General features: G+C 50.6%; 9 protein-coding genes and 2 non-coding genes across 11 annotated transcripts; 5 read left to right on the top strand and 6 right to left on the bottom strand.

Moving 5' to 3' along the window:
* Positions 1-316: 316 nt before the first annotated feature.
* On the bottom strand, positions 317-1,704 carry BDV38DRAFT_266774 (CorA family magnesium transporter; the record flags this gene model as incomplete). The annotated part of the gene is made up of 2 exons (XM_032056476.1): positions 317-1,428; positions 1,686-1,704. 2 exons carry the CDS (start codon positions 1,702-1,704, stop codon positions 317-319), a joined length of 1,131 nt encoding a protein of 376 aa, XP_031919616.1.
* Positions 1,705-2,111: 407 nt separating this feature from the next.
* Positions 2,112-2,571, bottom strand: BDV38DRAFT_231635 (uncharacterized protein). Its single transcript, XM_032052954.1, has one exon. It carries the CDS (start codon positions 2,560-2,562, stop codon positions 2,230-2,232), a length of 333 nt encoding a protein of 110 aa, XP_031919615.1. The 5' UTR covers positions 2,563-2,571; the 3' UTR covers positions 2,112-2,229.
* A 908-nt stretch (positions 2,572-3,479) lies between these two features.
* BDV38DRAFT_t8 lies at positions 3,480-3,561 on the top strand. Its single transcript has one exon. It is a non-coding gene; the product is annotated as a tRNA-Thr (tRNA).
* Positions 3,562-4,076: 515 nt separating this feature from the next.
* BDV38DRAFT_t1 lies at positions 4,077-4,158 on the bottom strand. The gene has a single exon. It is a non-coding gene; the product is annotated as a tRNA-Thr (tRNA).
* A 432-nt stretch (positions 4,159-4,590) lies between these two features.
* Positions 4,591-7,278, bottom strand: BDV38DRAFT_276636 (uncharacterized protein; the record flags this gene model as incomplete). The annotated part of the gene is made up of 1 exon (XM_032058260.1): positions 4,591-7,278. The coding sequence occupies one exon, from the start codon at positions 7,276-7,278 to the stop codon at positions 4,591-4,593; it is 2,688 nt and encodes an 895-aa protein (XP_031919614.1).
* Positions 7,279-7,781: 503 nt separating this feature from the next.
* Positions 7,782-9,304, top strand: BDV38DRAFT_484 (uncharacterized protein). The gene has a single exon (XM_032063425.1). The coding sequence runs from the start codon at positions 8,269-8,271 to the stop codon at positions 9,130-9,132; it is 864 nt and encodes a 287-aa protein (XP_031919613.1). The 5' UTR covers positions 7,782-8,268; the 3' UTR covers positions 9,133-9,304.
* Positions 9,305-9,986: 682 nt separating this feature from the next.
* BDV38DRAFT_276634 (putative amino acid permease) lies at positions 9,987-11,567 on the top strand (the record flags this gene model as incomplete). Its single annotated transcript, XM_032058259.1, has 2 exons — positions 9,987-11,469; positions 11,521-11,567. 2 exons carry the CDS (start codon positions 9,987-9,989, stop codon positions 11,565-11,567), a joined length of 1,530 nt encoding a protein of 509 aa, XP_031919612.1.
* Positions 11,568-11,690: 123 nt separating this feature from the next.
* On the bottom strand, positions 11,691-15,110 carry BDV38DRAFT_289484 (pectin lyase fold/virulence factor; the record flags this gene model as incomplete). The annotated part of the gene is made up of 10 exons (XM_032061245.1): positions 14,408-15,110; positions 14,032-14,349; positions 13,815-13,942; positions 13,389-13,695; positions 13,054-13,333; positions 12,904-13,004; positions 12,659-12,843; positions 12,029-12,574; positions 11,953-11,979; positions 11,691-11,706 (listed from the first exon to the last, which is right to left on the bottom strand). Exons 1-10 carry the CDS (start codon positions 14,843-14,845, stop codon positions 11,691-11,693), a joined length of 2,346 nt encoding a protein of 781 aa, XP_031919611.1. The 5' UTR covers positions 14,846-15,110.
* A 2,602-nt stretch (positions 15,111-17,712) lies between these two features.
* On the top strand, positions 17,713-21,491 carry BDV38DRAFT_289482 (pyridoxal phosphate-dependent decarboxylase family protein; the record flags this gene model as incomplete). Its single annotated transcript, XM_032061244.1, has 5 exons — positions 17,713-18,252; positions 18,340-18,712; positions 18,790-19,137; positions 19,186-19,853; positions 19,905-21,491. Exons 1-5 carry the CDS (start codon positions 18,091-18,093, stop codon positions 21,489-21,491), a joined length of 3,138 nt encoding a protein of 1,045 aa, XP_031919610.1. The 5' UTR covers positions 17,713-18,090.
* A 41-nt stretch (positions 21,492-21,532) lies between these two features.
* Positions 21,533-22,626, bottom strand: BDV38DRAFT_231622 (glycoside hydrolase family 75 protein). Its single transcript, XM_032052953.1, has 3 exons — positions 22,484-22,626; positions 22,037-22,408; positions 21,533-21,983 (listed from the first exon to the last, which is right to left on the bottom strand). The coding sequence occupies exons 1-3, from the start codon at positions 22,577-22,579 to the stop codon at positions 21,726-21,728; spliced, it is 726 nt and encodes a 241-aa protein (XP_031919609.1). The 5' UTR covers positions 22,580-22,626; the 3' UTR covers positions 21,533-21,725.
* Positions 22,627-23,528: 902 nt separating this feature from the next.
* BDV38DRAFT_231619 (uncharacterized protein) lies at positions 23,529-23,808 on the top strand (the record flags this gene model as incomplete). The annotated part of the gene is made up of 1 exon (XM_032052952.1): positions 23,529-23,808. The coding sequence occupies one exon, from the start codon at positions 23,529-23,531 to the stop codon at positions 23,700-23,702; it is 174 nt and encodes a 57-aa protein (XP_031919608.1). The 3' UTR covers positions 23,703-23,808.
* Between the last annotated feature and the right edge of the window lie 229 nt (positions 23,809-24,037).

The raw sequence follows: 24,037 nt of genomic DNA, 5'->3' as shown, positions 1-24,037 counted from the left end.
GGATAGTCGAGAAGTTAAACCGTTAACACGTTGACCGCAGAGGTTGAAGGGATGACACAGTAAACCCTCCCACTTCATGATTAGCGCGGTGATCCAGAATCCTCTCGAATGGTCTAACGGAAGCCCAAGACGTAACTTGAGCCTCCGATGTGTAGATTGTGCCCAAGCAGTATGCCGCTCAATACACACCTTGAGACCCCAAAATCATTGGCATATTGAAGTTGTTTCTCTCAAACGCCCATTTTTCCGGCATGCCGTCCTTGTCCTTGGAAAACCCCAGTTGTGTATGGCACGGTGGCGGCCAAAGATCGTCGCTCTATAGATGCATCTTCTGAATCCTCCGCAGCTGCCGGAAGCCATATCGCGAAAGGAAGGCGATGGCGACCAGACAGGATGTAACCAGCACGGCAAAGGCCGTGCCGCTCTCTTCGAAGTAGTTCACGACATTCATGCCATACCAACCCGCTACAAGCGTTGCCACGGCCATTCCTAACATCAGGATCTCGATTTTGGCTTCCAGCACCATGATCTGGTTGCGTCGCACGTCCAGGATCGACTGTATACTCTCTTCCGTCTGTTGAATCGTTCCCATCAGGCTCGCCGCTTCCTGGACGACCGCATCGCTCGCCTTGTAGTACGCTTCCAGCAAGTATTCCACATCCTGATGGTCCTCCACATGGTGAGGCTTCCCGGCTTGTTTATCGCTGAGGTACATCGCAGCCATATCCTCATCCGTATTCAATACGTCTTGAACTGCACTGCGGACCTGCCGCGCACGCTTTTCGGTCGCCGCGAGTTTTCGCACAAGCTCTAATAATGTTCGTAAATTGGAATGGATCTCGCGTTCCTCCTTGTCCACCATGCGTAGGGTCTGCATGACTTGATCCTTGGCTAGCACATACTCCGCTTCGAGAGTAGAGGTGACCGCCGCCAGCGCCGCCTCGAGAACGCGCAGTTCGTAGGGCAAGCCCACCGACACTCCCAAGCCGGGGTCGCCGCGTAGTTTCGACTCCAGATCACGGAGGAAGACGCGTGAGATCGTATCGGACTCTGGAGGAGCTGTTTCGTCCAGGTGAAAGACCAGCATCTGGTCGGCTTGCACCAGCAGCCGCAGATTGAACATATGGATCAGCAGGGTGGATTCCCGGATGAGGATATGTGGGAATCCATCGGATGGCACATCGAGCGTCCGCAGATCGCGTGCGCTTAGACCATATTTGTTCACAATGTCGAGCTTCGTCAGCTTGCTGAAGGGCATCGCCACGCCACGGCCATTGTAGCGCGTGTATCGCATGTTTGTATTGCCGCTCAGCGGTGTTCGCGAGAAGCTGAGGGATAAATCAAACAACCGTTGAGTTGGAGATACATTTTTGTGGTTTGAATCGGACTGAGTGTGGATGCGTCGGAACGGGTAGATGGTCCTGAAGCCTTGATTCCGATGGTCGTGTGGAGTTGAGCGGGGACTGGGTTGGTGCCATAATCGGGCTGGGCTCTGAGTCTCTGGTATTTTGGATAGTTGAAAGACTTTCGGGACTACTCTTCTGATCGGAGAAGAACAACTGGAAGAAATCAGCATCGCGTTGGTATTCCGTGCGTGAACGGGACCTTAGTCCGTGGTTAAGGAGAGAGTGAAAGTGAAAAAGAGAAATTGTATAGTCCGAGCCAACAGTAAAAGTAAACAACACATTCACGTGACACCGGCATCGCGGGAGTCTAATCATATCTACAGCCCTACGATCGATTGTGTATTTAAATTCCGTGGAATTTACCCAAATTTTTATTATTATTATTATCATATTAATTCAATCATTTAGGTCTCTGTCGACAAAGAAAATTGTTTCATAATTATGTGAACTTCCGACAAAATTCGCACTTTTCCCCTGGACGGAAGTTTTGTTCCAACCTCAAGGATCCGAGATATATAATTTACAATCTCCAAGTATCTTCCCGTGAGGTATGGTCATGGTTAAGGCCCCACCCTAGCATTCTAAATTGTAAGAAAGTCTCTAAAATTATATGAAAGGGTCAAATGATTTTCAACGATTTTTCTGTATTCTTATCTGCAGTCCTAGAGGGGGTGAGGGGCCTGTCATCATCCAAGAGGGCCGTTCCTCACTTGACTTCCTATTCCTAGGTACCAATAATATCTGAGGCATTGATCATCTGTAGCAAAAGTTCCTTCATGATCTGTTGTTTCAGCCCTTTCGCCTCAAAAGCACCAAACGTCGCCTAGTCCTTTGATTCGAGTCCTTCCTCACCCGGCCCTCTGGCCCGCTTGTGTGCACGGGAATCCAGATCTTCAAGTCTTCGTTTTCTCGGCGTCGTATGTGCTAGGCGAGTGCCAGGGCCCTGCTCCTGGGCTGCCGTAGCCCATACCTGGGGATGTCGTTCGCCTGTGGGTGAAAGCTCGGCTTTTACCCGGAAGAAATTATCGTCCGCTGCCTGATGCTCCAAGTCAAATGAAATAGTACAATGTTGAACAGTAAAACACCCGGCGGAGCTGATGATTTCCGCTATTGCGGTGAAGTGCCCCTTCACGGATTTCGTGATCTGGTGAATCATAGAAGCTGCACGACCGTATGGCGAGAGAAAGGCTTATTGGACTGACCAACGTAGTTGCGTAGATATGTTGGCAAGAACGCTTGTGTACCGAAGTCCGGGTAGCCTCCGTGGGGTTCTTCCCAGGTTGATGGGTTCGAGAAAGGACTATCACTCACACTTCCACAGTGATGATTGGACCTCTCAATGCCCGAACATCTGGGTCAACTGTGTTATGGACCCAATTGGCGAACGCCTCTGTCCCTCCCATAGCTGTCTCACTTCTGCTGAATCCTGTTCCTGGTTCTTGACATAACGAGGTGGCCGTCTTGGAGTTGAAAATGTCGAGCGATAGGGCATCCTTTGAGACACCGAGCTAGCACGCGATCACACACAGTGATGGTTGGTGGTATGAAAGGCTTCGCAATAGCGAACAACAGAATAGAGGCAGGGAGTAAGTGAGGTAGGTTGCTAGTGAATGAGTAAGGCTGAGAGTCAGGAGGAGAACAAGAGAGCTGGAGAGAAAAGAGGCAGAGGGTGTGTCGATTACAGAAACAGGGGGCAACACAAATCCTAGAGAATTGTTGTTCTCCCGTCTCGCCATATATGAAGTCAGTCTCCTTAGATATCCTTCTGCGTGTTACCTCTTCTGCCACGCATGTAATCAATAGTATAAGATGCCTAAAGGCTCTTTGTTCCTGAATGTAATAGAAATTCCAGAATTTTACCTTTTGATCTGGGAACTCATATCCTTCATTCTTTCACAAATATTTTTGACATGACTACGTCACGAATTGGGTCTTGTCTTTATGGGTTGTAATAGATCTGGGCACCAGCGTCGTTTGTTTTATTTTCTCGATTTTGCTCGATTATTGCCCTTTTTATGAGCTTTTTGATGGGTCGAACTAGTTCACAGATAGCCGCTTGTCAACCACATATCTGCCTCTATAGCTCAGTGGGAGAGCGCTTGACTTGTACCTAAGTGATATCAAGAGGTCCGTGGTTCAATCCCGCGTGGAGGCACATTTTTTTCGTCTTTGGTATACGATTATAATTATAATCATAATCATAAAAAAGACTAAATACTAGTTACCGAATCAGGGCCTTTGAGATATCTAGGTACATACTCTGTAGATGTACTATTGGTAGCGGCTTTGATAGTAATACCGTGTGCGTGAAGATGATTGTATTCTGAGCTACAAGTGTCAAGCGATAACAAGAAGAAACGCCCCAGGCGGCCCGAAAGGCGGAACTAGATATTCCAGCAGAACAACCGAGTGACAGTAATATATTCATTATGAATAATACAGAGTAAAAATCTTACGATCTCAGACAGTCCAGGCTCGGCCCGATATCACAAGATACTCACGAGAAACAGAAGCGGTCTCTTTTCAGATTAACACTGTAGTCCTACCATTTAATTTACTATCCTGTGCTTTACAGTAAATATACATCCGCACCGTAACATCAACTCTAGGATCTGCTGCAAGGTAATTCAACTTGTAGTTTGGGATAAAAATAAGGGAATAAAAAAGAAGTGCCTCCACGCGGGATTGAACCACGGACCTCTTGATATCACTTAGGTACAAGTCAAGCGCTCTCCCACTGAGCTATAGAGGCGTGTGAATACGAGAGCTGAGTTCTTGACGAGTCTAGACAAGTGTGGAAGAATAGTGGATCTACAGTGCTGGGATTTTCTTATCTTCGTAAGCGCCGGGTTGAACCCCGCGATGACTAAGATTGAAATTTGATCAACTTGGCGCCAAGCATCCTGAATAGAGGCTGAGCATCAACTCAACTGTCATCGAGATGCTAAAGCATGACACCTTTGTTCTGCTTCCGATCTACATTCAAGTTCTTCCAGGCAGAGCTATATATGGGGACTCGAGGGCAATCACCGCCGTTGTCGCGATACAACTATACTTTTGCGGTCACCTCACGCGGTGTTGAGGGCAGCTCGCACTTCCGAGCCCACTGGATAGGTCATCTGCGGATGGACAGTTCTTTCGCCGAGAAGAAGGATAGAGAGCCCTAAGTGGGCGAGAGGCTCCCTCACCCGGGGCGGCCGCTACCATATACAAGAAACCGTTCATTGTTATGGGCCGTGGTCGCATGGTCACTCAGGGTCATCATCTCGGGATAATTGCCTGGTAAAGGATGCCGAAGACGTTGCAACTCTGCTTTTTTCCGGCTTTTCTCTAGAGCCCTTTCTATCTTCCTCATCTCTTTGTCGTCCTTTTTCTGCTCTTTGGTGGCTTGTTTGAGCGCACGGTTGTAGCGATCCGGATACCGCTGCGCGGCCATTTGCAATGTCTCCAGGTATTCCTTCCTGCTAAAAACACTTTGGCGATGAAGTTCCAGCAGTGGTTCAAAGTCGCCGTGGCGGTCAGCGATTCTCTTGCCATACTTTGCACCATCGCTTGTATTCCATACGGCGGCATTGAGCAAGGAGAGGGTGGGAGGTGCCACGCTCAGGGCGATCTCCACCATGCGACCATTGCCCTCTTGGCCATTCACGGCCGTGATCTCACCGTCCAATTCCACATAGGATGACCTCGTGATCATTGCCCGCGTGTACGCCGACAAGAACGACGGCAGACGCGGGATCCGTTGGAGGAATGGGATACACTTTTGCACATAGCAGCGCGCGGCGGCGTTGGATTGGACATCTGCTTCCAAGCGCGCAATCATGACTTGCCAAGAATCCGCAACGGGCGGCATGTCGCTGGGGCTCACCTCGATAATATCCTTTATTCGGGGTTCGTATTGGCTTTCCCTATCAGCCTGTCGAACGTGACCGTGCGCGCGCAAGAGATCGGCGATGCGTTTGTGCTCCTGCGCTTCTAATTCACCACAAGCCGCACTGGGCTGATTTGCGAGCGTTCCACGACCTAGCTCCCATAAGGCGATAAACTTCATCCATAGAGCGCGGCGGTCCAGCACCCCGGGATAGGTTGCGAGGACATCGTAGGCATCCTGGTACTGCCCTAAACCAACATGGCACTCAGCCAGTTTGCCGCCGTCTTGGATGGAAAACGCCAGGCCTTGCAGGGCCTTCAGGGCCCTGAAATGCTTTCGTGCCAGGGCGTAGTCTCCCACGGCGAAATAGGCGTGAGCCGCCATAGCCTGAAGATCGGCACTGTGCCTCCAGGCGCGTGCATAGAGTGACGCAATAATCCCGGCATCGATGGGCAAGCCCGCGTCAATCAACGCCTGTCCTACGTGTAGGACCTTTTGCTCGTCTGGGTGGCGTGCTCGGGGGGCCGCATCAGGCATGCCGAGTTCCACGAGGAGGGCGAAATTGGCACCCAAGTCCTTCGCGGCCTCGAGACAGTCCCACATTGCGCTGTAATCTCGATAGTAGGCACTGATTCGCGCGCCGGCGACAAGGTGCTCCGCGCAGCCTGCGTCGTCGGGGACCGGCGTCGTCAAGATGCGAAATTGTTCCAACATCGCCCCATGGGCATCCAACGTCTGTAAAAGATCCCCAAGACGCGCACGGCGCACCTGACTGCGGGGGCCTAGAAACGCCTTGGTCGCCGCGGCTCTAAGCAACGCAGCGCCGTCAACAATATCGCGCATTGTGTCAAGGGACACCATGGGTGCGCCAACATGAAACACACTCCAGTCTATCAAGCGCTCGCCCATATGCAGCAGATACCCGGCATCAGTGGTCCCACTGAAATGTTCCTCATAGAGGGGGAGCGCTTGACGGGCACCATGATAGGCGGCATACGCTAACACAAAATCCCAGGATGGTTTGGCTGCGCCAGCGCGCTTGGCCAGCGCCATGAGGTAATCTTCTAGTGCTTCGCTGGCGTGGAGGTGCGCTAGGTGCGCACGCATGCGTGCTTCAGCATCGCCCGCCCCGGCATTCTGCTTGGCCAACGCCGTTTGCAAGAGGCTCCAAAGTTCTTGGTCTTCCGGATTTCCATCAAGTCCCACCCGTGCGAACAGCTCTGCGTCGGGCCAGTTCCTCAGGGCAGCATGACTGATGGCCAGCCAACGCGCCAAACCGGGATGTTCGGCAACGGATGCGCAGTTGTACGTTTTGATGTTTTCTTCGTGCTGACCCAAGTTGCAGAGGAGCACGGCCAGCTGGTCAACCTCCGGATGTCCGCGTAAACAGGACAACGCTTCTTCATCCCTGCCTTGCTGAAAAAGCGCCAACCCATACTCGGCGACTTCTTCATCTGAAGACAAGCCGTCGCGGGTCCGCAAGTGCAAGCAGTACGCCTCTGCCTCTGCCGGACGTCCCAAGAAGCGCAGAGCCTGACTCGCAATGATCAGACCCCTGCGCTCATTGAGACAGGCTTCGTTGAGTGTTGTTACAGCATTGGCGTAATCGTGTTCGTGCAGAAAGCACTCAGCGATGTCAAGCATCACCCCAACCGGGACCGTGACGGATAGAGCACGAAACCTCTCGTAAGCCATGCGGGCGTCAGCGTAGGCACCCAGCTCTTTCAACAAGCACGCATGCCTGTACTGTAGCACCCGATGATTCGGTTCACGTCGCAAGAAGTCCCGCACGACGACCGCGGCCTCTTTCAATTTATCTGCCAGGTGCAGCGTGCATACCGCACTGTCAACGCTAATGGCGGTCATGTTAGCAAATCGGTATTCCGGAGCCTCGCGGACCGGGTGGTCGTGAGAGATAGGCTTGTTGGGGCGTTTGTCGCTTTCTGGCCCACTCGTAATAGTCAAACGGGAGAGCGATCGACTCAAACTGGAGGATTCCATGGTGTAATCTGCCGCTGTGCGTGAATACTTGATATATCGGTATGACTCGGCCCACATAGGCCAGCTATTGCAAAGCGGGTGTAGGTTGTCCCACGGCTACTACATTCCGATAGTCGTTGAGGCCGTTTCGTTGTACATTCCTACAACTACCGGCTGGTACGCTTCATGGGCGAATGGAGAAACTAGTCGGATTAGACTATGGCGGCTGGCTACCTATTATATGCATGGCTTAACGGTCACACCACTCCCACTACACCTATCCATGGTCGAGGTCTGCTGGGACTGGGAAACCCAGGAGCCGATAGGTGCTTGACTAGGATTGTGACGTCTTATACTATTTGTCTTCATACATCTGCAGTCAGATAATCCATCTAAAGAGCGCCCACACATTCTAACAGCAAGAATCACTATGGTAGAGAGCTGATATCGGGTCGGGTCTAGCGGAGAACCCGATCAACTCTGGCACCGATCCGAATATTAGAACCAAACCTGACCCATGGCGAGGCCTAGATCTAACTATTGTTATATTAATATACAAGAGCTATACTATATGAGGTTTAGTATAAATCCTGGGCTCGTGGTAGCTCACTGTCACTGAGCATTGACGGGAGGTACCCCGCGAATGATCTTTCTTTCTGGGGATTTGACACCATTAGACTACGTACTAAATTCATGATCCAACTGCCTATAGCTAATGTCACTTAGAAATGAAGGATCAAGGATTACAGGTGGTCTGTTTCTGGAGAACAACACACCGGACCGATCAATCAGACCGGCACATCCTCGTCCCGTCTGGAGCCCGAGGGTAAGGGGGCTGGACCCTGCTGGTCATGCCACGGCCGGTCGATGGTACCTTGGTTCTCCAAATGTATAAGAACAAAGAGACTACCTGATGCTCGAAATCCTTCTCGCTCTACATGAACTGATACAGATTTCGCCCTTTACCTAATCCTTTCGGCTCCCACAACGGCTTTTAAGCACCATCAAACCATGATCGGCGTTCTTGGAGCCTCCGGTACGATTGGCAGCTTACTGGTATCGAAGCTGAGTGGTCAAGGACATGCAACTCGTGCGCTTGTTCACCACTTCAAAGGGGCAACTCAGCTTGCTCTTCCTCATGTGGAGGTCCAAATTGGAGACTACAGCAACGATGTCGACCTCCACAAATTTCTCGCGGGCTTGGATCAGCTATTTCTGTTAACAGCACCGTCAGAAGAACAGCTTGAAGTCGAGAACCATATCATCGACCTGGCGAAAGATGCAAGCGTAAAAGGCATTACCAAATTATCCGCCTGGACAGCCGCAGAAGACTCGCCCTTGTTGCTCAGTCGGCAGCATCACGCCATAGAAGTTTACCTTGCTGCGAGTGGAATCCCGTATACCATCTTGGAGCCCCACACATTTATGCAGACTACAAGCATGACTTTCTCTGACGAGATTGGTCGTAACAGGACCATGACCTCTTCCGTCACATCAGAAGCTGGTATATTCATGGTGGATGTACGTGACGTTGCCGAGGTTGCAGCCGCTGTTCTCACCCATGCGCAACACCGCGGTGAGACTTTGGTCATTCACGGCCCCGAAGCACTCTCATATGTGGATTGTGCCAGTCTGATCTCCAGACATCTTGACCGGGAGATCCGATACCATCTGGTTTCCCACTCTGAGGCCAAGGAACGATTTCTGAAAGCTGGAATGGGAGAATTCCTAGCCGACACACTCACCACACTCTCCCAGATGTACAACTCCGGTAGATACGAGCCTGCGTCAAATACAGTTATTGAGGATTGGGCTGGACACCGTCCGCGAACATACCAAGACTTCCTGGAAGAGTGTCCTGATGCTTTTCAGTGAGAGAAATCATGTCATTGGACTTAAGACTGTATAACGTTGAAGAGTTACATAGTTCATCTTTGCAACGTACTTGCCCGTAGAAAGGTTCATTCCCGCAGTCAAAGTTTGAATCTTTTACACAATCCAAACTGTTAAACCGTCTCTTCGTGAGAAGGCCAGCCATCTTTCGACCTTTTTGCTTGGGCGGTGTTGTGCACTATGGATTTTCTAGATTCATCTTCTACATACAACACCGAGCAATGGAGCACTGTGTTCGCTTTCTTCTCTTGTTGGGCAGTGCGCACATTAAGTACTAGGCCGATTATAATGTAAATTCACCAAGCTCGTGTTCAACCATGACTCTGGATGTCGAACTTTGGTGACGTATCCAATCGCAACTGGGCTGATCTTATCCAATCGCAAAGAGCCGATAGTAGTCCAGAAGTGGAGACAATGAGGGGAGATTCCAAAGTCTACAAGGTTAACATTCCCCCAAAGGGTTTAGGCGAGGCTCTCTCCCTTGCGGAGTGCAGATCGGGAAGCTCGGATGCGAAGCTCTCCCCGCGTTTTCGCGACGCTATCTTAAGTGCTTGACCTAATCGCGCAATATTTACCGCCTCTCCAAACTATGCGACCTTCAAGTGACGTCTTTATACCTTCCTTTCGACTATGTATTGGTATCTGGCCCCCGGCTGGACCAATGATAGGGACAGCGGATTTGATAGACAAGAACGAGAAGGAGTGTGTGACCTGCCACTGGCTCTTACATACCCCCTACGGCACTTGCTCTATAAGTATGTATCCGATATGTATTGCCCACAGAGTCCGTGAGCATGATGCTCAGAAGTTGTATTCCTCATGATCGTGACCCTAAAATGTCCGATAAGACCAATCTAGAGAAACCCTTGGAGCTCCAGGATGACCCGGATCACGCGCTTGGGGAGCTGGGGTATATCCCCTCGGAACTCCGTCGAAACCGCTCGCTGTTTACTCTCCTGTTCCAATCGCTGTCCATTGCGGGAATTCCCTTCGCCGAAAGTGCTGCACTCATGCAAGCCATCTATGGCGGCGGTCAACTCTCAATCTTTGTGGGCTGGATTATGGTCTGCCTCATGGATCAGTGCGTGGCCATGTCGCTCGCCGAGTTAGCCTCTCGATATCCCACCTCCGCCGGTCCTTACTACTGGTCCTTCCAGCTATCCGGGAAACATGCCAAGCTCCTGTCATTCATGACAGCGTGGGTGTGGCTGATTGGGAACTGGACCATCACCCTCGGGGTAAATTTCGCATTTGCGCAACTCCTAGTGGCTACGGTGTCCCTCTATTCCAGCTGGGAAGCCACTGATTGGCAGCTCCTTCTGGTCCTCTACGCCATCTGTATCCTGGCCTTCTCGATGTGTGGTTTCGGGAACCGCTTTCTTCCCCTTGTAGACACCCTTTGTGCCGGTTGGACTCTGGTGAGCATCCTGGTAGTGTTAGTAGCAGTCTCGGTCTCCGCCAAAGCGGGCAGACACTCTCCCTCCGATACCCTTGCGCAGTATGATCCCTCCCTGTCCGGCTGGGGAAACTTTTCATTCTGTATCGGTCTGTTACCCCCGGCCTTTGTCTTCTCGGCGATCGGGATGGTGTCCTCGATGGCAGAGGAAGTACATGCACCAGCGATCAAGGTGCCCAAGGCCATGGCCCTCTGCATCCCGGTCGGTGGCACCGCCGGCCTTTTCTTTGTGATCCCTCTGTGTGCCACTCTCCCCGGACTGGTCGATATTACCAATGCACCAAGCGGCCAACCGATTCCCTATGTGTTTCAGGTGGTAATGGGGACGCGGGCGGGTGCCGTCGGTCTTGTCTCTCTTCTTCTGGTCGTCGGGTTCTTCTGTTCCGTCAGCATTACCAACGCCGCATCTCGTTGTACGTGGGCTCTCGCCCGAGATACGGCCCTCCCCATGTCGAGGCTGTTTTCTCGGGTCGATGATCGTCTCCGCGTCCCCCTGTGGGCATTGGGTCTGGTGACCGTAGTACAAATGCTCTTGGGATTGATCAACCTAGGCAGTAGCAGTGCCTTTACGGCGTTTGTTTCGGTTGGTGTGATTGCGCTGGCGATCACCTATTCCATTCCAATCAGCATTTCCCTATTTTACAACAAGCGCTCCGAAGTATCTAAAGCAAGGTGGAACTGCGGTCGACTGCTAGGAACCATGGTGAACCTCATCGCGCTAGCGTGGATTGCCTTTGAGCTCGTCCTATTCAGTATGCCTTCCACCTTGCCCGTCACACCGGTGTCCATGAATTATGCGTCGGTGGTCTTCGCAGGGTTCACGACTTTGGCCTTCTTATGGTATATAATTCACGCGAGGAAAGGTATAGCGTCTTTCTCAACGCGAGGAATTTCCTCTGCTAACTTCTCTTTAGTTTATGTCGGACCTCCGCTATCAGATGGGATGCCCCAGGATATGTAATGTTCATTGTTTCGAACATGTAAAGTCGATTCGATTGGCACCTAGTCAAACCCAAGTTCCGTCAACCCACTATCGACATTTGTCATGGGAGAAGCAATGTCCGGTCAGGGCGACGGGATGATTTCAGAACCTATCTAAGCTGACGTGTCGCAAGTTGCGATCTCCTGATTGGAGAGTGATGACCTTTCACGATATGGTTTTGATGTCCAGCAGCCCAATATCTAACTTACTACCGCTATAAAGCTGCACCGATGACTATAGGCTTGAGATACTAGTAACAATCATCGTTAAATCTACGAAAGTTCATTGTATCCTTGGATTGTACATAGCCGCCGATGACTGTAAACACCAGTTGATACAGCCCGGTAGAGCATCACTGTAAAACATCGAGTCCCTTTGATAACCTCGCTTGCTATCATTTCACAGAATCAGCGCCCTCAAAAATGGCGACGCCCACTGACCTCTCCCATGTACTGCCCTCGTCATCAGAAATGGTGACATTGAATCGGTCCACTCCAGCTTTGTCACCGGCAGTGTACGTTGCCACGGTGTCGGCTGCAGAGACTGAGCCGAACTCGCCGCCGGATACCTCGAAAGCTGGTTTAGAAAATCCGCCAGCGAGAGCGGCCAAATCGTACTTGACCGATGCCCCTGGTGCCACAAACACATGCGGGTCCGCCATAAAATTGATATAGCCTTCAATCGCCGTATAGCCATCTCCACCAGTGGAACCGTCCCACCAATCGGCAATGCCATCGTCGTTGGCATCCCAGCTTGTGGGCCGCGTAGTGGTTGGGAAGTCCTCGAGTCCACCTACATCCGCTTCGTTGTCGATCAGCCCGGGCTTTCCGGTCTTCGAGCCGCTGTACGTGGCGGTTCCATTCAGGGTCTCCTGGATGATACGCTTGTCATGGTCATCGACCACGGGCTGACTGGCACCACTGTCAGAGAGCACACGCTTGTATGCTTCTGTAGAGGTATGCTCTTCGATGTACGAGGGAAAGAAACTAATTTCAGGATTTGTTTTAGTGACTCTGACCGGGTTGGGGGGGGGGGGGAAGGGAGAATATGATCAAGGGCCCTGGACATACGGCTCGTCGAAGAATCTTTGGTACTCAGGCGCTGGGTCAATACTGACGTCTGCAAAGCAGGCGATCTTAGAGGTCTGCCCTGTACCATCTCCGGGTGGGTATTGAACGGAATCCTGGTCAAATACGTCGGGCATTGAGTTCCCAGCACAGTGATACTGTTGGGTTCCAGGCAGGTTATCCTCGTACTGTATCACCCATCCTGGTTAGTCACGGCAGGATGCATCAATCGAACCCGGATCGCTCACCGTAGCTTTCAGATCATATGTTAGCTCACTAGCAGGGCCCTGCTTGTACAGATTGCCAACGAAGTTTACTTCCTTAGCACCGCCGTCGGTGACACGCGAGCCTACTGAGTTATTAACCAAAGGTAGACAGGGTAGAACGGACAGTCATACCGAAGTTGTACACCACGTTATTGCGAATATCGAGGCGGCCCGCGAAGGTCGAGTTGTCGTCGACACCGCCGCCCATACTCCAGCTGCGGCCTTCCGCATGGCTAATCAGGTTGTGGTGGAAGGAACCGACATCGCCGCCAATGGTTGCTGCATACCCATGGGCTGTTCCAGCAGGGTAGTTCTTGTGTCCAGCGACGTTGAGGGGTTCTGAAATCATGTTGCGCTGAAAGGTGATGTTATGGGCTGTGCGTGACGAGAAGCATTCGTCGATTCCCCATCCCTATGGCTTTGGTTAATCCCTACGCACAACAATCTTGGAGGTACAAAAAGCTCACCATTGAACAGCGGTCCAGAATGCAGTAATTCGATCCCGCCATGCCCATGCCATCGACCGTTTCGTTCGAGCTAGTCCCGGGTCTGACCCGCACATGCCTGAAGATCACATCGGATGCACCCGAGAGACCTAACGGGTGGCCTTGGACGGCGATGCCCTTGCCAGGTGCTGTTTGACCGGCCACGGTCACATGGCTGTCACTCACCGTGAGGCGCGAATCGATCGTGATGACTCCACCCACATCGAATACGACAATCCGGGGACCAGTCGCGACAGCCAACGCGTAACGCAGTGTTCCTGGCTCTTCGCTGTCCTCCAGGCTGGTGACTTTGATGACCTTGCCACCGCGACCACCACGGGCAAAGCGACTGTCTCATGTTATTAAGTGAACAATCGACGCGTTCCTTAGCTTTGCGCTCAAACTCACCCATATCCCTCGGCTCCAGGGAAAGCCAACTGCGCCAACCGAAACATGAATGTCCGACCTGTATACGTGCTGTCCCCAGAGACCACATCAATACGCCAGTAGAAAGTATCCATCGTGTTCAGCCCTGGCTAGGTTAGAGTGAGTCGACAATTGCACTGGGGCAGGGTACTGTACCTGATAGGACGACCTGTGTCTCGCTCAGCCCTTCTTTGACAACATTTAGGGCATCAGACGAATTTCCCATATAGACATTGTACGTGACTGAATCCCCAGAAGATGGTGCTCTCCAGGTTGCTGTGATACTCTCCTCATCGGCAAGCTCAAGGTGCTCGTCACGATGCGATGGAGAAGGGAATGAGATTTGATCTTTCAAGGCAGGCGTGTCAATTTCGAAGCCATTGAGATAGACAAGTCCGTCGGCGCCGGAGGGAGTGTAGATGACTTCTACCCCTTGATCGGGGGAGTCTACAGTAAACGTCACATAAGACGTTGCGGCCTCCCAAATATTGTCGACCCGAATGGACTGCTTGATGTCCTAGAAACACACATCATGTAAGCGCTCATATGGCTATACCTGGCTTCTAACGACATACTGAAGCCTTATCTTCACCGTCCACCGAGACCGAAATGGTCGCAGTGGAGTCTAAAGAGTCCCAAGCATTATGCCAGGTCAAGAGAGTGTGCTCCCCTGACTCCAGGCCTTGGATGGTCAACGTAATGGGTCCGGGGTTGTCACTGGAGGTGGTAATCCCTTGGTTGACGACTCTTTCTCCGAGATGGGAGACGGGCCGGGTATACTGATATTTGTAGCTGTTGCCTTCTAAGTCTGAATCGGACGAGGCGGACAAGGTAAAATCCAGAGAGTCAACCGTCGTGGACGTATTCTGACTTTCGTTTTCAATAGTCCAAGTGTGAAAGTCGGGTTCAGCGAGGAGGTTAACTGTGGACGGGCTCAGACGAACCCTGATCTGGGCTGTAGCGACCGCGAAAAGCGATGCACTTACAGCCACCAGCCTGCTTAGAGATCCCATTCTTACGTTCGATGGGGGTTATTCTGTTCCCCCCTTCCGGGACTGGCACTTCTCGCGGCATCTTTTATGTGCCAACGTCTCTCCGAGTGTCAGCGCGACCGAGAGACAAGGTCATGGCACATGCTAAGCGTCCCAGGTGAAGCGTTTCAAGTAAAGGTTGAGTCTGCAGCCATCGTTGGCGGAATTTCCTTGAATGGCAATCGTGACCCTTAAAAGCAATTTATCGATGTTGCGATCGGCGTGCCCAGCCTGGCGAAACGGAGGAGATCATCCTGATCCCCCAATACTATTCGATCATCCTCCCCACTGGGGGCTCTCGGACCGAAGATTAATAGCCAGCAAGCCCAAGTCGAAACGCCCAGGTCTACTCGGTTAAAAATCGGAAACTTCGCTTAAGTTCGTCCACCCGGTCGGATTGTAAATTCCCCGGCAATCGATAGCGACTACTGTTTGCTCCCTGCTAACCGACATGAAAGGGAAGCAGATACAGCAAGACGCAATAGTCAAGACTGAAAAGCAGAAACACATTCCACGGTCCAAGAGTAGGAGAAAAGGGCAGAGGACAAGGTTTGCAGGGGCTGCTCCAAGGTCCGAGCCAGGCGATTGCTGATCAGAGTACAGGTATAAGCTTTTGGCAAGAGACCGATCCGGTTTTCAACTGACCTCCATCGAGCTTCTAACTATCACCTTTCTCTATTATGATATGCTGAATGGAGGTGCTGTTTGCTGATTCGCCCCTGGGTGATGATAGTCGCTGTTAATATCCATCTCAAGCCCCTTCTCTATCATGCGATGTCCAACATACTGTAGATACCAGTGAATATTGTATATTGCATTCCATGCTGACGTCGGTTCAACACTCCAGATTACTGGTAAATCTCAGTCGGGATGATGGAAGAATGGTTGTTAAATGCTGACACGCTGAGACTGGCAGAGAATTGACGACCAATGCAGCATGGTTTAGCCCGAGTTGCGTATTTAGACATTGCATTAGATAGCGGGATGACTTCAGTCCCGGGACTATCGATCAAATATTGATGGAATGAGGACCGACAAGTGACAAGGTCCCCATACGGGCTCGGCTGGGCGACATCACCTTCAGTATATCAGCAAACCGCTGTGCACCATGGCATCGGCAAAGGCTTTGTCCTGTGAAATATCAAAGGTTCTAGATTTTCTTTAAAGGCCAGTCTTGGCGTATTCGAAGCCTTTCATGGGACTCAATGCTCATGATTTCACAGGACATCTGGGTGAGCTCATTTTTATACCTGTACTCTCATGCCCACGTACCATTAAAGGCCAATTTGTCCATCAGTGTCTCTCGGCATATGTTGACCGATACAGTAATATATCTTTCATCCATTGCCCTGGTACATAAGCGTCAAATACTGCCTGAATACAAGGCTTATATCATTTTTATCTCTGGAATCGGGTCAACACGAGTCTTGACAGCGCAATTTGTAATCCACCCCGTTCCACAGATCTCATACTAGTATCTCAGTGCCCCTGTCTCCCCCCTTGTTCGCCTCTTCCACGGTGCAAAATAATGAGGTTTCTAGTAGATGTGAATGCCATTACTGTGAAACTCTATTGGTCCTTTCCCGACAGTGTCCATTGCTTCATCGAAGGCCATGTCATCTCGCTTCCGCCCCGGTTCTGGAGGTTCATCCCACCAGTGAGTCTACGGAGTCTTCGACCGCTAGTCAATCTCACAATATTGATTCAGACGGCCGACCAATCACACGTTTTGTGGTCTTTGTGATATTCCTGGTCTTTAAGTAAAGAGAGGAGTTCACTATAGTATTCCTCGCTTTCCTTGGCCAACTGCCGATGTTGACGTGGCAGTTACTACCAAGACCCTTCCATAGCACGGTAGCGTGGACGGCGAGCAGTGACCAGCGTAACGATATCAGTCATTGTTGGCGCAGAAGATTTTAGTCCCACTCGACTACAACATCAATTGGCACTTTAACCGTGCCTTGGGCCCACCAACCCCAACAGAAGATAGTCGAGGGGCCAAAGAGTCTCTTTGAGTTGGCTCATTCCGAGTAACTTGACTCGGACAACAGACGTCACGGAATATATCCACGTCATTGGATGCCCTCCTATACTAACTCTATGTTCAGGCCCAGTAGACCACCTATGAAGCCTTGCATTGGTGACTTCCTGCAGGACGGTGGGTCTTCACGGAAGTGGCTGGCGGACAGACTGTGGATGCCCCGCCGCTGATCTTTGGCGAATCTAAGATAATCTTCCGGGGCGTGAACAGTTCAAGATCTAAGATAATACCTCACGTCTGCAACTATGACAAGCCATTGATATATGTTCCAGTCCACTGCAAACTATGATAGGGAATGAGGCTGGCACATATTCTCGGTCACGATAGTAAAGCCAGGACCGTACACTATACTTTCAGACTCCAATAATAACTGACATACTTTGCTCCAATCTCAACAGGTGGGGAACTAACTTAGTCAAGCCAGGATATGGGTGCAGATCGGTCCAAACTGGCGGCCTGAAGATGACAGATCAAGTTCGAGATTGATCATGCATATGTGCCCACCGCCACGTCACTGCTCGTAGTGTGAATGGATTTCACACGAGCCCCCGACTCATTCTCTCGATGGGCCGGCTGAGCAAGAATGCCAGAACCGTATCCTCATCGATGAATCAGAGGCAGCCTGTCCACTATGCAAGGTGTCGGACTCTGCCTGCCTGTACGTGCTTGCATCTCTTTCCTCGTTTTGTGCATTCGTATCCGGCAAGCGGGTGGGAGCCGTAGGGAGTAACTACCGCGGTGTTGAATGGCCTCGCACTTTTATGACAGTAAAATAGAGTAATGATTCACTGTGAAGCATTACTTGTGATGGGAGTGGTGAGATGCATTGCAGGTAACTTATGTGTTGGTCTCTCTAGAAGATGATCGCCATCATAAACCTATTGGGTAATATCTACTTCTTTTCAGCTCCGAATAATGGTTGATCATTGCCTTCTGTAAATGCCCCACGGCCGAAAGGGTAATCCTGCATCCACTCTTTTGCATGAAAGAGAACCAGTCCACTCAGCTGAGGTAGGAAGGCTAACTCCACAACTGGATAGGACGGTTTCCACTGAGGTGGAACGTAGTATGGGGAGACAACGGTATAAATACGTTGACTTGGATGTGGGAACTTTCGGACCAACATTAACCATATCTTTCACCCGGATAGCAACAACAGAAGCATCCCAGAATACACAACGACACTATGGTTGAATCGTCAGGGCGGAATAAGCCCACTAACCATGATATCATCAGTTCCTACTTCATTGGGCCTAAGTCCGAGAATATGCAGGACTTTAGAGACAATATCAAGATTATCCTGGATGGCATTGTAACGACTCGTCATGCCTACCAGCCTAATGATAAGGTATGGCTCTTCCTTCCCTTATTCTTCCCGTTGTTCTTTTATCGCCTCCTGCAAGCTTGAGTGTACATGGCAAATTAACCCCGATAGGAAACATTTATCCCTGACACTGTGCGACAAAAGCTCGCGCCAATCAACGCCAACTTCCAGAAGGCCGTCGGAGATGCTGTTGACCTTTTGGGCAAGCACTCGATCCCTTTCTGGCATCCTCGATACCAGGGGCACATGTGCACAGACATGGCGATGCCAGGTTTGCTTGGTTATTTCATGACTATGATTTACAACCCGAATAATGTGGCCGTTGAGGCAAGTCCATTCACCACAGTTGTTGAGCTGAGAGTGGGAAAGCAACTGTGTGAAATGTTTGGTTATAATACAGACGAGGGTAAAAACGAGTTACCTCTCTCCTGGGGCCACATTACCTGTGATGGAACTGTGGCTAATCTGGAATCTATTTGGGTTGGTAAGCAAGCCTTCCAAAAAAAAAGAGAAAAATAACAATAATAACCAATAGCATCCTTCTTACGTACTCATCTGCAGCGCGCAATCTCAAATTTTACCCCCTCACCCTGTATCAGGCCATGAAGGAAGGGCCTCTTGGCTTCATAGCCAATGAATTCCAGGTGACCACTTGTGTTGGGGAAGAGAAACTATTCAAAGACCTGGGCGTCTGGGAACTACTAAACCTCAAACCTGACGTCATCCTGGGCATGGGAGACGCTCTGTATAGACAGTTTGGTATCACATCTAAGTTCTTAGAGGAAGCCTTGACGCCATTCACCATCCAGACGACTGGCAAGGACGTATTGGAGCGTGAGTTCCGCATCACGAAGCCCGCCAAGTATTTCCTTGCTCAAACACGGCATTACTCGTGGCCTAAAGGCGGTGGTGTGTATATCCCTCTCGACTTCGAAGATCGATTGCTAACTTAGATAGCAATTGCTGGCATTGGGTCCGCCAACATGCAGGGCGTGGAACTCGACATGGAGGGCCGCATTTCGCTTGACGCCCTAGAGCGAGAGCTTAATCGCTGTCTTGAAGAACGTCAGCCTGTGTATGCAGTAGTGGCCATCATGGGGTCAACAGAGGAAGGTGCGGTTGATCGATTGCATGAGATCCTGGCCATGCGTCGACGATTCCAGGACCGGGGACTATCATTTTTGGTGCATGCCGACGCTGCCTGGGGTGGATACTTTGCCAGCATGATTCCCCGAGACATGATGGACTCAGAAGAACCCATTCAGGAAGGGGATGGCGATAAAGCGGTAGATGAGGTCCCTTCACTGCCTCTGAGGGAGGACACCCTCAGAGATATGATTGCACTTAAGGAAACCGATACCATCACGGTGGATCCTCACAAGGCGGGCTACATCCCCTATCCCGCTGGAAGTTTGTGTTATCGGGATGGTCGCATGCGGTTTTTGGTCACCTGGACTAGCCCATATCTGACGCAGGGATCCCTGGAAAATATTGGAGTGTATGGTGTTGAGGGTAGCAAGCCGGGTGCGGCAGCCATGGCGGCTTGGATGTCTAACCAGACAATCGGTTTAAATCCGGCTGGATATGGCCGTCTCTTGGGCGAGGCAGCCTTTACCAGTGCGCGGGTAAGACCCTTCTTGGTGTTCCATTTGGACCACATTTTCTGACTTTTTCAGCTATCGGCCTGGTACGCCGCCATGCACATCAGGCAAGATTTCAAGGAAGATGCCTGGGAATTCAGGGATTTGGATTATGACAATAAGGTTCATAAGCACCGCTACTATATCGTCATTCCCTTCAACCCATTGGCCGTCGAGAAGGAGGAAGGCGTTCACAGCTTAAGCAAGAGGGCTGAGGAGCGTCGCAGGGACATTTACACGGACTTGATCGACAAGGACAATGCCCAAGTCAGTAAAAATGAGCAATCCATGACCTGGCTGCGGAAGCTTGGCTCAGATCTTAATATCAATGCCTTCACGATCAACTGGTATCGGGAGGATGGCCAGCTCAATACGGATTTGGAAGAGGCTAACTACCTGATGAGGCGGGTGGTGAACCGATTGTCCATTACCACCACCAGAGGTAACCCCAATGAGGTACCACTCTTCTTGACTTCAACGCAGTTTGAGCCAGCGTTGTACGGCCAGTGCGCACAGAATTTCATGTCGCGCCTCGGACTGACTCCCTGCGCTCAGGATCTCTGGGTCCTACGAAACGTCGTGATGAGCCCCTTCCCCACGGACAAAGGCTTCATAAACAAGATAATGGAACTATTTGAGGATATAATTATTGATGAAGTGAGGTGGTGCCGCAAGCGAAACAGTCTCAAAGATAAACATGTCGAGTTTCTTCTCCGGGGAACCGATGAAGTCTTCCTGGATTTCCAGACGAGTTTCCATGCCGCTACTCAACGCCAGCAGATACTTTTGGCCGCTAAGCTGGAATCAACGGTCCAAGGGCGCTACATTACTTTGAAGGCTGAGCATAGCGAGTGCGATTTTGTGTTCACGTCCGATGCCACGCAAAATATAGAGGGGTTGATCAAGAGAATGGAGCAGGGTGAAAGCCCTGAGATAGCCGGTCATATTAAGCTCCGCGGGAATAAGGCTCCCCTTGACCGTATTGAATGCACAGTGCAAATAACCCGGATCGTTAAAAGTCGTCCTTTGAACTCCGCTAATCGTGACGACCACTATCCACGACATGTTATGCCGTTCTATTTGTACGGCTCTGAGAAACAATTTCATATCTCACATATGCTGCTCCAGGCACCTAACGTGAACCTGTCTGCGTGTGACGTCAAACTCGAACTAAGCGATGAACTTGCCGACCCAGTGTCCACTCGACTGGGCAAAGGGGAAGGTCTGATCCTTACTTTAACTGAGTTCCGCGAGGAAACGATGCATCCATTCCCACAGGACAACCAAAATGCTGTTTACACGAGCAAGGACTTTTTCTTCCAGAAGGGAAAGACCTTTAAAGTTAAGATATATGAGGATCCCAACCAAGCTATTGCCCAAGGCCCGGGATTGCTTGACAAACTCCGTAGGCCTATTGCACGAGGAGTGATGACATTAGGCGACGATGTTCATGTTGATGCGGAGCAACTGAATAAAGATCCACTGGAAGTCATGAATGAGGGCAATAAGTGGGATGAGGACTTGGACAAAATTGAACAGACTTTGGATAAGGGGCGGAAGATGGTATTTGACATTGCGCCACCAAGCCTTGCGCAAGATGAAGCGTCATCCGCTTCAATTTAAAGGCATTGTGGCCTATCATAGAGTATTCTAAGTTTTAGAAGGGCCAGTGACGAGTACTCCCATGGTATCCTCTAGTTGCGGTACATAGAAATATTACTATCAAGTACTGTTATTTGACTCGGCTTAAATACACACCACTCCTACTAGGGTCTCATCTACTTATACATACTGTACAGCGCCATGGGCTGATCCGCGCGTCAGCTGTGCGTTTGTACAAGTCTCATAATCTACCTCTTAAGCCTTGAGGCCGGCAACCAGCTTGTCACCGATCGACTTGATGCTGTCCTCGAAGTCCTCGGTCTTCTTGGCCTTCCAGTTGGCACTCTTGCCGGGTACAGCATCCTTGCCGGTGAATCCGATATAGAGGACGTCGTTGTCATCGTGGCCGTGATCACCATCGGGCTTCTCCTCGGGGAAGCAAAGTTCCGCCATAGAAAGGGAAGCCTCGCCAGTGGAAGTGCCCCCGTTGGTGTCACCCCAGATACCGTAGTGCTGAATAGCTCAAATTAGCCAACAACATCTCTTATTCAGGACAATCTACTTACCAGCTTGCCATTGCACACAACAGCCATGACACTCAAGGGCTCCATTCCGTGGTCTTGAGGCTTGAACTTGGGAGAGTGTTCCTCATTCCCAAACACAATGTACGGATGAAGGTTGGCATCGAGGTCGGGAATGCCGAACTTCTTCACGTCATCCTTGAAAGCGGTCACGCCCTGACCAGATGGGTCATTGGAGCATTTCCCCGCAGAGTTGTTGGCTCCATCGCAGTCAACATCCATGTTGGTGTACTGGCCGCCCTTGGCCGAGGAGTGCATGAAAATTGCACCCTCGATATCACCACAGTATTCAAAGGACTTGCCATCGCTGTGGCCACCATTGGTAAATCCTTTTTCATATACCTTTGAACATTTTCCCTGAACACATACAAAGTATTAGATGCTAAATCCCAGCATGTAGGGTCAAATACCGGTGGATGGGATGGGATGTACCTTGTGCTTTTCGTAGATCTGCTTCAGGTTGTCCGGCAGATCATATGCGGTGGCACCAGTGACCAGAGCAACAGCGAGGATCTCGGAGAGACGCATTGTGTGAAAGGAAAAGCAGATCGATTAATGAGAACTTGGAGCTGAGAAGTTTGGCTTGTCGCTTTCATGGTCATCCCACAAGAAATGTGCTGGTCTTTATACCTCATCTAACCCCTCGACCACATGATCCTTGGAGCATTGAACATCATTACTGCAAAGTATCGCCCCCAAAGCGATCGACGCATTGCAATGTAACCCCGTTATAGCTCGGGGGTGGTCGGCGGCCTTCCAGCCGTGAGGTGGCCCCATTGATGTGCACTTCAACGTTTTCATCTAAGGATTTCCCTGAAGGAATGGCTCGGACATACACAACTCTACACCAAGCTTTACCTAGTAGAATTCATACAAATGATGGAATTCAGTCGTTATTCGTGCAAAACGGCGCTTGGTCGTTTAGACTAACTCACTGGCCCGGATGGCCGACAAGCACGAGTCGGATAATTGGGTCAATAGAAATGGCCTGGTCCAGATGTATCAGATCATCAGCTCCATCCCCACGAGACGATGTAACCTTGGATCCTGCAAGGCTCCCGCTTCCGAGGCTGCTCTTCTTTGTCCCTTTTTCTTATTATCAGATGAAACATTAGAAGGTCTTCCTACACAGTACCTCGCCAGGGTCCCAGTCTTGATATTTCAGAGGGGACTGACTCCCTTGAGATGACGGTTGGTTGTGTAATGTTCATAGTATGCTCGAATGGATGGCAGTGGTTATCCAGGCAGCCAGGTAAAGCGAACAAAAAAGTTCGAGGTGCTACATGACCTCTCAGGAGACATGCATGGCACCTCTTTCACGCATCGGGTCATGTCAGGGCCCATCATATCTCTGTGGTTGATTGGTTAACCCCAAGTGGAGAGTGCTTGTAGATAGTTTCTATTTCTGGGAAATTGCATTCTAGTCTAGTGCCGTAAGATAATCCTTCTGCCTCTGCAGAAACGTCGGCCCCTCCCGATGCCTCGGGAGGGTCCCGAAAAGCGTCGATCGGTAGCTTTGCCGATGGTTCGATTTGTATCGGTGGCTCCCACAATATCAACCTCGTGTATGTCCCTGTCGATTTCATACGGTGCCTCTCTTGCTGTTGGGATTTACGAGGGTCTCAACAAATCTGGCTTCGTTTACCACTAGACACCGCCCTCCACCGTACAGCATAAACGAGTGTCAGTCAACACGGAGATTCCTAGAAGAGCTACATTGATGGGGGTGGTGATTTGGGGATACACACATGCTGAAGGGGCACACTGGGATTATCTGACCAAGTTACACTCCGGTAGCTGCATGCTTATGGCATCTAGGTATCCTTGTACTGAATACATCTATTGGAACCCAGACGTTGCTTTATATTCTTTGGATATTTTACAGTCCCAGAAATGGTGTTAACATCATCATCTTATTCTGATGACAAAGGTGAATCGAGACCTTCCCGGCCTCACAAGTCTAGCAACTTGGTCATGGTCAAAGGG

The sequence above is a fragment of the Aspergillus pseudotamarii genome (assembly GCF_009193445.1).
Source record: "Aspergillus pseudotamarii strain CBS 117625 unplaced genomic scaffold BDV38scaffold_1, whole genome shotgun sequence".
Taxonomy (NCBI): Eukaryota; Fungi; Ascomycota; class Eurotiomycetes; order Eurotiales; family Aspergillaceae; genus Aspergillus; species Aspergillus pseudotamarii.
This window is presented reverse-complemented; position numbering and strand designations above follow the sequence as displayed.

Bases quoted from the DNA above. Each gene is read 5' to 3' on its own strand.
- BDV38DRAFT_231622 (XM_032052953.1), bottom strand. From the start codon at position 22,579: ATGCGTCTCTCCGAGATCCTCGCTGTTGCTCTGGTCACTGGTGCCACC. The intron at 22,409-22,483 runs GTACATCCCATC...GTATGTGTTCAG, and splicing joins AGATCTACGAAAAGCACAAG to GGAAAATGTTCAAAGGTATA. The intron at 21,984-22,036 runs GTAAGTAGATTG...TGAGCTATTCAG, and splicing joins TTGTGTGCAATGGCAAGCTG to CACTACGGTATCTGGGGTGA.
- BDV38DRAFT_484 (XM_032063425.1), top strand. From the start codon at position 8,269: ATGATCGGCGTTCTTGGAGCCTCCGGTACGATTGGCAGCTTACTGGTA.
- BDV38DRAFT_231635 (XM_032052954.1), bottom strand. From the start codon at position 2,562: ATGATTCACCAGATCACGAAATCCGTGAAGGGGCACTTCACCGCAATA.